Source organism: Calidris pugnax, unplaced genomic scaffold, assembly GCF_001431845.1.
Source record: "Calidris pugnax isolate Ruff unplaced genomic scaffold, ASM143184v1 scaffold269, whole genome shotgun sequence".
Taxonomy (NCBI): Eukaryota; Metazoa; Chordata; class Aves; order Charadriiformes; family Scolopacidae; genus Calidris; species Calidris pugnax.
The window spans coordinates 1,561,700-1,571,933 of NW_015091347.1; the positions used below are offsets into that span (position 1 = coordinate 1,561,700).

Genomic DNA, 10,234 nt, shown 5'->3' on the forward strand with positions numbered 1-10,234 from the left:
CGGGTTTGTGGGGCGGGGGGGCTGCCCAGGCCCTGTGGGGTTATGGGGCGCCCAGGTCTGTGGGGTGAGGGGCTGCCCGGGCCTTGTCGGGTGCCCAGCTCTGTGGGGTGAGGGGCTGTGGGGTAATCAGGCCTGTGGGGTGAGAGGCTGTGGGGTTATGGGGTGCCCATGCCTGTGGGGTGAAGGAGCTGTGGGGTTACGGGGTACCCATGCCTGTGGGGTGAAGGAGCTGTGGGGTTATGGGGTACCCATGCCTGTAGGGTGAGGGAGCTGTGGGGTTATGGGGTGCCCGTGCCTGTGGGGTGAGGGAGCTGTGGGGTTATGGGGTGCCCATGCCTGTGGGGTGAGGGAGCTCTGGGATGCCCAGGTCTGTGGGACGAGGGGTTGTGGGGTAATCAGGCCCGTGGTGTGAGGAGCTATGGGTTGTAGATTGTCCAGATATGTGGGGCAAGGGGCTGTGGGGTGCCCAGGCCTGTAGGGCCATGGATTTTGGGGTGCCCAGGTACGTGGGGTGAAGTACTGCTGGTGGTGAGGGACTGGGGCCTGTGAGATGTGGACCTATGGGGTGCTAGGGGCTGGGGGTGGAGGGGTTGTGGGGTGCCTGGAGGTGTAGAGTGATGGAGTGTGGGAGCTTGTAGGGGGCACGGTGTCTGGACACAGACAGGCTCAGAGGGGGTGGTGGCGACAGCGGGGTGTTAGTCCGTAGCCCCAGGATGGCTTTTTTGCCTTCCCGTCCCAGGATCTGGGGCCTACGGGTTCCCCCAGTAGCTGTGACCTTACTGGGTGGCAGAGGGTCCCCCTGGGCCCTGTGTCTATCGGGGTGCGGGTGGCGTTGGGGTGCTGTGGTACCTCAGAGGCAACTCACGCCCAGGAGGCATCTGCATTCTGTCACCAATCCCCAGGGGAACCAGGAAATAATTACAACACGGGCTTGTTTCTGCATCAATTAGTGACAAATTAGTGCAAGTCGGAATCACTTGTAGGTCCCAGAGACACTTTTTTTTTTTTCCCAAGCCCGGTTTGTATTTTATTTTTAAATCTCAGCCTGTCAAATCTGTCCTCCCCGGCCTTGGAGCTCAGAGAGGGGAGCTGAGGATTTATCCACCGGTTCTGGGACTGAACCTGCAAGGAGCAGTGGGGTTTTTTCCCGGATTGATTGGTCAAAGAAACATTTTAAAGAAATCAAGAGTGTTTTCAAGAGTAGGAAGACGTTATTCTCTGGCCGCAGTTTCACTTCCTCGGTGTCTGATACCAGGATTTTGTCAGTTCTTCCTGGAGATTGAATTAAACTGCCAAGTTGTCCCACATAACCAAGGGGGACTTACTGTGCTGCTCCACGTTAGCAAACCGCTGGGATGTACAAGTTAAATGTATATAATTCAGAGTGGGAACGGCTGAGAGCCATTTGGACCTCGTGTGTTTGAGAAAACTACCCGCTTTTTGTGATCTCCACTGAGTTTTTTTTTTTGAATGCATCGCTTCAGGGTACTGGTTGAGCTCCAGAGACCGGTCAGGGATTTTTGGATGAGTTTCGTGACAAGCTGACGTTTGGGTTTTGTTTTTTATACAGAGAAACAGGCTCATCCTCTGCCCCGAAGAAGTTCTAATCTCTGTAAAAGAAAGGCAAACCTCAGCTGAGACTTGGGGCGGCCCATCAGGTGAGGACAGGAGGCCAGGGGGCTTGGGGGAGGGAGACATGGATCAGCGAAAGCATCTGGTGGGGGCAAAGGGTGGACGCAGCCTCCGTGGGCAGGAGTCAGGTATTTAAGGTCCAATTTCCTGAAACGTTGAGGGATGTTGTGGGGCTGGGCGATGGCTCGCTCTTTGATCATCTTTCCCTCTTCATTTGCAGGTCTTCAAGCGTCCTCAACCTCCCCCTTTTGATGTCAGGATGACCAAGTTAGGGTTTCTCCGGCTCTCCTATGAGAAGCAGGACACTCTTCTCAAGCTCCTCATCTTGTCCATGGCAGCTGTGCTCTGTGAGTCCGCGTCCTGGCGCTGCGGGTGGCTGCTGGTGCCCTCAAAGGGGGACACCGGCATGGAGCCATCTCTGTTCCTTCTTCTTTTATAGGTTGTGAAGCTCTCATCTGTCTTTAAAGTGCCTAAAACGAGCACTTTTATTCCTTCTGTATTCATTCTGCATCTTACTTTATCTTCCCAATGATCGGTTTAAGATGGAAAGAATTTTAATTCAGCAAAGAAGTAGATAAACCTAACATAACCCTGGCTTAGGCAGCGCTGGAGATGTAGGTTCACTCTGCCCTTTTTCTATGTTTGCAGCCTTCTCCACGAGGCTTTTCTCCGTCCTGAGATTTGAAAGTGTCATCCATGAATTTGACCCGTGAGTGTCTTCCTCCCCTTCCGTTTCCCGGGAGTCTGCTGGGGTTTTCGTGCAGAATTTGGGTGGTGTCTGCTGGGCTCGAGTTAATCCCCCTTGAGGATGAAGGATTTGGAGGGCACTTTTCAGTACAGCTGGTTTTTCCTCTTCCAGACCCAAAATTCACTTCTCAGTGCCCGGGACTCATCCTGCAGCCCGGATCTCAGTAATCACCCAATATTGCTTTTATGCTGGGCTGTGGTTATTCTCCACCTGAGCGGGGCACAGCTCCTGCTACGACTCTTGTCTGCATCTTGGGCTTTTTGCTGGTTAAATCAGGCGAGAGGGAGAAAGTTGCTTTTGCAAACCCTCTTTTAAATCCCCTGGGAGGAGGGATGAACCTTTACAGCTGAGGTTTGCAGTAGTCTGGGGAAAATAAACTAATTTCCTCTGCGGGGAATACAGCCGGTCAGCCCTTCCAACCCCAGGACATCAGAGAAGGGTATCAAAGTGGGTAATTAACTGCTGCTTAAAAGCTGCCTCATGGTCTGAAGGCTCGTTAAGGGCTGCTCTTGTGACCCGAGGAGTGGTGACACAGTCAAGATCTCTCTATCCCGACGTGGAAACCCTTGGTGCTTGTTGCTGTTGCAGGTATTTCAACTACCGCACCACCCGCTTCCTGGCGGAGGAGGGCTTCTATAAATTCCACAACTGGTTTGACGACCGAGCGTGGTACCCCTTGGGCAGGATCATCGGGGGCACCATTTACCCAGGTGAGCTGTTGGGGCATTTGCTGAGCCCAAACGCGCCGTGCACCTCGAAAATCAGGAGTGGGGGCGGATAGCATGCACGGAGCAGAGCCCTGAGGGAGACTTGGGGCTGCCCTGCTGTTAATTAGAAGCTAACGATGCCCCGTGCTGGGAGCAGAGCTAGAGCACCCTGGTAACGGCGTCGGTTCCATCCCGCAGGCCTGATGATCACGTCGGCAGCGATTTACCACGTGCTGCACTTCTTCCACATCACCATCGACATCCGAAACGTCTGCGTGTTCCTGGCGCCCCTCTTCTCCTCTTTCACCACCATCGTGACTTACCACCTCACCAAAGAGCTCAAGGTGAGGGGGAGATGAAGGACACATCTTGGAGGCTTTTGCTTTTTGGAAAAGGACCGAAAGGCAGCTCGCAGCTGCAGCAGCCATTTGGAGGTGACCACCACGCTGCTCAAAACCCAGAACTTCTAGGAAATGGGAGATCTGTTTTAAAATATCATTTCAACACTCAGTTTTTGTTCCTTTGAGGTAGTATGGCATAACGAAAGCCCTAAAAACCCCAGAGAAGAGAAGGCTCTGGGGAGACCTCATAGCAGCCTTCTGATATCTGAAGGGGCTACAGGAGAGCTGGGGAGGGACTCTTTGTCAGGAAGTGCAGTGACAGGACAAGGGATAACGGGTTTAAATTGGAAGAGGGGAGATCTAGATTAGATATTAGGAAGAAGTTCTTTCCTGTGAGGGTGGTGAGGCGCTGGAACAGGTTGCCCAGAGAAGCTGTGGCTGCCCCATCCCTGGAGGGGTTCAAGGCCAGGCTGGATGGGGTTTTGAGCCACCTGGTCTGGTGGGAGGTGTCCCTGCCCAGGGCAGGGGGGTTGGAACTTGATGATCTCTAAGATCCCTTCCAACCCAAACCATTCTGTGATTCTATGGCTTTTTTCCTCCCTTTCTCTGTTTCTTTCCCCAGGATGCAGGGGCAGGGCTCCTTGCTGCCGCCATGATAGCGGTGGTGCCCGGGTACATCTCTCGATCTGTTGCCGGCTCCTACGATAACGAAGGTGAGTTTGCAACCCTGGGAGCAGGGAAACCCTTAACGACTGCTGGGTGCTGGAATGCCATGGCAGAGAAGCTGCAGGGCACGGCAGAGGAACCGTTCCTTGCCCAGTGATCCCCGAGGGTCCCTGTGGTTTAGCTTCCCCAGCTGCTCGGAGGTCGGTGGTGGTTCTTGCCTACGTGGTTGAGATGGAGAGTGTTTCCTGATTCCAGCAGTGAGCCCACCCCCTTCCCCCAGTGTCCTTGTTTACAAACAAAAAGTGGTTTTTGCCACCCCCACAAACTCTGCTCGGAATCAGAGCCGCCGTGCAGCTCCCCTGGGGTTGTCTGTCTCTTCCAGTGGTGGCTTTGGGGCTGGCAAAGGCAGCAATCTCCTTGTTGGTGCCTGTGGGAGGAGAATCCAGGTTCTTCTCCCGTATCTGGGCTATGTAAGGAGTCACTGTGTCCAGAAAAGCCTAGGAGAGGCCACGTGAGCTGTTATCTGCAGTAAGACACAAACACCACAGTGTTTCAGTCTGGAAATGAGATAGGAAACCCTTTTCCCAAGCCTAGCTCTTTGTACGAGGTGCTGTTCCACCTTCTGATGGAGCAGCAGAAACATATATATATGTATTTTAAATGCAGTTGAGTGCTGTGGTGCACCGCAGAGATTATATTGATGTTCCAGGGCCAATGTGAGCTTGCTTTGACTTCTCTGCCTCCTTCCACCCAGGTATTGCCATATTCTGCATGCTGTTAACTTACTACATGTGGATCAAAGCCGTCAAAACCGGCTCCATCTATTGGGCGGCGATGTGTGCTCTGGCCTATTTCTACATGGTGAGTTGTCTTCTTGCCGCGCCGAGGGATTTCGGGATGCGGTGACCCAAAAATACATTGCCTGCATCCCTGTGTTCTGGGAGCCAGCCCAGAACCTGGGGTGAAGGGCTTGGTGTGGAAATCGAATGGGTCCTTTCTTCCTTCGTTTCCTCTTAGTGAAACTAGTTGGGGTTTTGGGCGAGGTTTTATTAATAGCAGCGAAAAATCTGGGCTTTTGGCCACTGTGACTGTTGAGGATGCCCTTGGAATGACAATCCTGATGGCCTGATCCCAGGAAAATGAAACCTGCCTGCTTTGACCTCTGCCATGTGACCTGTTCAGTCCTGGAACTCATGGGGTTTTCTGTTTGTTTTTTCCTCTCTTGGCAGGTCTCCTCGTGGGGCGGCTATGTCTTTCTGATTAACCTCATCCCCCTCCACGTGCTGGTGCTGATGCTGACCGGCCGCTTCTCCCACAGGATCTACGTGGCCTATTGCACTGTCTACTGCTTGGGAACCATCCTCTCCATGCAGATCTCCTTTGTGGGCTTCCAGGTGGGGACCAGAATGGTTTGTGGACTGGAGGACAGTCGTTCCGTGGGGTTGTAGCAGAGCAACAGCGTAGTTGGCACCTGGTTTCCTCTTCTTGCCTTCTCTCCTGGTGTTATAAGTGGGTGCTGGCTTCTAGGTCTAGCTGATTCATTGCCCCCTGTGGCAAGATGAGCTTCTGGATGTTTTTGGAGGAGGATTTTTCAAAGCTGCTCATAACAACCTTCACGGCACCGGTTGCCTTTCATGAAAATGTCTCTGGTTTCGGTGAAGGAAGTGCTCAGGCCAGTGTGTGTGTCTTGGTATGGCAGGAGAAATACCTGCTTAGCTCGCTCTTTCGAGAGAACGGGCGTGATTTTCCCTGTGGATTCCTGGCTGGGAATCAAAGGGGATATAAGAAAGTGACTGATGGCAGGGGGGAGGGGATGGTTTCCTGTGGAAAAAAAAGCCGATATCGGTCACAGTGCAGCTTTGGTTTTCTGTCTCTGCTGACGCTCTCCCCTGCTCGCAGCCCGTCCTCTCCTCGGAGCACATGGCTGCCCTTGGAGTCTTTGGCTTGTGCCAGATCCACGCCTTCGTAGACTACCTCCGGAGCAAGCTCAACCCCCAGCAGTTCGAAATCCTCTTCAGGAGCGTCATTTCCCTGGTGGGCTTCGTCCTCCTCACCATCGGGGCCGTGCTGATGCTGACAGGTAACCCCGGGGTGGTGGCCGTCACCGGGTGCCTCACCCCCCCTGGCTTTGCCTCCTCTGGTGGCTTTGAAGAGCACATTTCAATCCTAATTCTGCATTATCACCCGTGTTTCGGTGCTTGTGAGTCCCCCCTCTAAGGGGAAGGCTGGGACCTGCCCTAATTTGCAGGACAGTAATTAAGCAGCAGCAGCTCTGGGCTGTGACTTGGCGCACGCCAGGTGCCCCAAAGCTGATGCTTCAGAAACTGAATCTCGATCTGTAGTAGTGAAGATGCTAAAAATAGAGGTCGGGCTGGGGGGAGAAATCTTTTTAGGGTAAAACTGCGCTGCATTTCCTTTCTAAAACAGCAGTTTTGAGTAATAGAGATGTTACACGAGGGCTGGGATTGCTCAGTCACGTGCTTCCCGTGCAAGGGAGCGTGTCGGGTTTGTGCTCTGCTGGAATTGAAGGTGATCTTTTTTCACTCCTCTTCTCCAGGGAAGATCTCCCCGTGGACGGGGCGTTTCTACTCCCTGCTGGATCCCTCCTACGCGAAGAACAACATCCCCATCATCGCCTCCGTCTCCGAGCACCAGCCCACCACCTGGTCCTCCTACTACTTTGACCTGCAGCTTCTGGTTTTCATGTTCCCAGGTGAGCCCAGCTCAGGTGTCGTCAGACCCCGAGTTGTAAGTGGCTGTAGGACACCACAAGGGTTTTGCTCTGCCAGCCCCCATCTCCTCGCCGTGCCGGCAGGCCGTGATTGGTCCTCTGCTGGTGGTTTGTCATGTTGGGAAGGTGAACCTGACCTGTCCCTCTTTCCTCCTGGCAGTGGGTCTCTATTACTGCTTCAGTAACCTCTCGGACGCCCGCATCTTCATCATCATGTACGGCGTGACCAGCATGTACTTCTCGGCTGTGATGGTGAGCGCAGGATGACGGGATGGTCTTAACGAAGCTTCTCTCGTGTCTTCTTGTGAACTTCTTGGGGATGGATCTTCCACCCTGAGCCGGCTGAAACTTTTCACCTGTCCTTAAAATGGGTTTTTTCACCCCTCTGTGCAGCCAAGTTGCAAAAACTTAGTGGTTTTGGTGTTACTCGTTCCCACGTGGCCACCTGCTGGGTGGTTCCTGGTGTCCCCTAGCTGAGTGTCAAACCCAGCTGAGTTCTCCAGGCATCCCAGCAGGGACCCACCACAAACGGCTGCTTCTGGGCTCATTTCCACTCTTCCTCTGGCCCCCTGAGCCCTAAATGGGGGTTGATTTCTGTGTGTGGAGGCACCTATTGATCCTTGGCTCCACTTCAGTTTGCCTGAGGGTGTTAAATTGAGGTCACCTCTGCACCGTGGGCTTCAGAGAACTTCCTTTTGGGGGTATCTGAGGTGGTGGCAGCTCCCAGTCTGCACCGGCTAAAAAAGATCAGCTCTGAGTTTCGAGGCTGATGTTTCTGCAGAATTTGAGGTGCTGAATTAGGGATGGCATTTGATTTCCATCTTCTTTCCAATTTCTGTCCCAGTTTCTCCTCCGAAAGGCCCTGACCCTTCTGCTGTTGCCCGTAGGTGCGTCTCATGCTGGTGCTGGCCCCGGTGATGTGCATCCTCTCCGGCATCGGGGTTTCTCAGGTGCTGTCCACCTACATGAAGAACCTGGACATCAGCCGGCCGGACAAGAAGAGCAAAAAGCAGCAAGACTCCACCTACCCCATCAAAAACGAAGTGAGTGTTGGGCCGGCTTGGGAAGGGGGAGAAGACACCTGGGCCTGGTGGGGACACATGTGGGAGGCTGGTGGCCTCTTCCCTCAAGCACTGACCCCACTTTGTTCCCCCAGGTGGCCAGTGGCATGATCCTGGTCATGGCTTTCTTCCTGATCACCTACACCTTCCATTCCACCTGGGTGACCAGTGAGGCCTACTCCTCCCCCTCCATCGTCCTGTCCGCTCGGGGTGGGGATGGCAGCAGGATCATCTTCGATGACTTCAGAGAAGCTTACTATTGGCTGCGTCACAACACGCCGGAGGTGAACGGGGGTGGTTTGGGTGGTGAGGACCCAGAGTTGTCCACTGAGGTGCTGACGGCATGTCTGGTGTTTGGGTGCAGGATGCCAAGGTGATGTCCTGGTGGGACTACGGCTATCAGATAACGGCCATGGCCAACAGGACCATCCTGGTGGACAACAACACCTGGAACAACACGCACATTTCCCGCGTGGGTCAGGTGGGTCCATCCTTCACCCGCTGCCTTCCCCTGACTTTCTGGGGACACCGCAGGGCGTGAGTGACGCTGTGTCCTCTCCAGGCAATGGCGTCAACGGAGGAGAAAGCCTACGAGATCATGAGGGAGCTGGACGTCAGCTATGTGCTGGTCATCTTTGGAGGCCTCACCGGGTACTCCTCGGACGGTGAGCTCTGCCCTGAGTGGGAATGGGACCAAGAGGCTCCTCTCTGGGACCTGCACGGACTTTTCTTGCTTGCCCCCAACTCTGCTCCTTGGCTCTCTGACCCCCAAACTCCACTCTTTGCCCCCCATCTCACCTCCACTCCAATCCTTGCTCTTTGCGCCCCAACTCAACACGACTCCTTGGCTCTTTGCCCCTCAACTCAACACGACTCCTCAGCTCTTTGCCCCCCAACTGAACGCGACTCCTCGGCTCTTTGCCACCCAACTGAGCTCCTCAGCTCTTTGCCCCCCAACTCCGCTCCAATCCTTGCTCTTTGCCCCCCAGCTCAACGTGATTCCTTGGCTCTTTGCCCCCCAACTCAATGTGATTCCTTGGCTCTTTGCTCCCCAACTCAGCGTGACTCCTCAGCTCTCTGCCCCCCAACTCCACTCCAATCCTTGCTCTTTGCCCCCCAACTCAACGCAACTCCTCAGCTCTTTGCCCCCCAACTCAACACGACTCCTCAGCTCTTTGTCCCCCAACTCCAATCCAATCCTTGCTCTTTGCCCCCCAACTCAATGCGACTCCTCAGTTTTGCCCCCCAACTCAACATGGCTCCTCAGTTTTGTCCCCCAACTCAACGCGACTCCTCGGCTCTTTGTCCCCCAACTCAACTCCAGTCCTTGCTCTTCGGCCCCCAACTCACCTCTCTGCTCCCCCCTTCCAGACATCAACAAGTTCCTGTGGATGGTGCGGATCGGGGGCAGCACGGACACAGGCCGCCACATCAAGGAGCACGACTACTACACGCCCACGGGGGAGTTCCGGGTGGACCGGGAGGGCTCCCCGGTGCTCCTCAACTGCCTCATGTACAAGATGTGCTACTACCGCTTTGGCCAGGTCTACACCGAGGCCAGTAAGTCCTCACAACCCTCCCCTGGGGGGGACAACGCCCCACTTTGGGGGCACCCCACCTCCTCGGGGCTCTCTGCCTTCTCCTAGAGCGACCGCCGGGCTACGACCGGGTGAGGAACGCCGAGATCGGCAACAAGGACTTTGAGCTGGACGTGCTGGAGGAGGCCTACACCACAGAGCACTGGCTGGTCCGAATATACAAGGTACGGCCCCGAAACTGGCCCAGACTCCCCGAGTTTGGGAAAAAAACTGAATTTCACCCAATTTTGACCCCTTTCCCACCTTCTCCCCCCACCAGGTGAAGGATCTGGACAACCGTGGCCTGTCCAGGACGTAGAGGAGCCCCCGCCGGCCGCGCACCGCACTGACCCAGCCTCTGCCCGGCCAGCAGGAATGTTTTTTGGGGGGATTTGGGAGGATTTGGGGGGTGGATTTTTGGGTTTTGGGTTTTGGTTTTTTTTGGGGGTGGGGGGACAGTTGATTTATTGTTGTTTTATACGGTTCGTTAGGGCGGGCAGCGCTGGGACCGCCTCCCCCCCCATGTCCCCCACACACACTTTGATTATTTTTATACAGGCGGAGCCCTCGCCCCATCGCGATTAACGGCTTTCGCCAGGCGTTGATTAACGGGGAATTACAATTAATAATAATTAAAAAAAAAAAAAGCTATTTTGGTGGGGGTTTTCCCCTATTTTGCTGGTTTTTGGTTTTTTGTTTGGTTTTTTTTTGTTTGTTTTTTGCTTTTTCCCCTACCTTAATGAGCCGGGAGGGAGGGTTATTTTTTTTTTT

At 54.3% G+C, this 10,234-nt stretch overlaps 1 protein-coding gene across 1 annotated transcript; it reads left to right on the plus strand.

The window, feature by feature from the left end:
• The first annotated feature begins 1,567 nt into the window (after positions 1-1,567).
• STT3A (STT3A, subunit of the oligosaccharyltransferase complex (catalytic)) lies at positions 1,568-10,136 on the plus strand. Its single transcript, XM_014961099.1, has 18 exons — positions 1,568-1,658; positions 1,853-1,979; positions 2,281-2,341; positions 2,969-3,090; positions 3,286-3,431; positions 4,051-4,141; positions 4,849-4,955; positions 5,324-5,488; positions 5,994-6,174; positions 6,652-6,807; positions 6,986-7,077; positions 7,713-7,868; positions 7,982-8,170; positions 8,251-8,367; positions 8,449-8,551; positions 9,258-9,446; positions 9,533-9,648; positions 9,744-10,136. The coding sequence occupies exons 2-18, from the start codon at positions 1,892-1,894 to the stop codon at positions 9,780-9,782; spliced, it is 2,118 nt and encodes a 705-aa protein (XP_014816585.1). The 5' UTR covers positions 1,568-1,658; positions 1,853-1,891; the 3' UTR covers positions 9,783-10,136.
• Positions 10,137-10,234: the final 98 nt, after the last annotated feature.

Excerpts from the sequence above, each read along its gene's own strand:
- STT3A (XM_014961099.1), top strand. The coding sequence starts at position 1,892 with ATGACCAAGTTAGGGTTTCTCCGGCTCTCCTATGAGAAGCAGGACACT. Across the intron at positions 1,980-2,280 it reads GTCCATGGCAGCTGTGCTCT|CCTTCTCCACGAGGCTTTTC; the intron begins GTGAGTCCGCGT and ends CTATGTTTGCAG. Across the intron at positions 7,078-7,712 it reads TGTACTTCTCGGCTGTGATG|GTGCGTCTCATGCTGGTGCT; the intron begins GTGAGCGCAGGA and ends TGTTGCCCGTAG.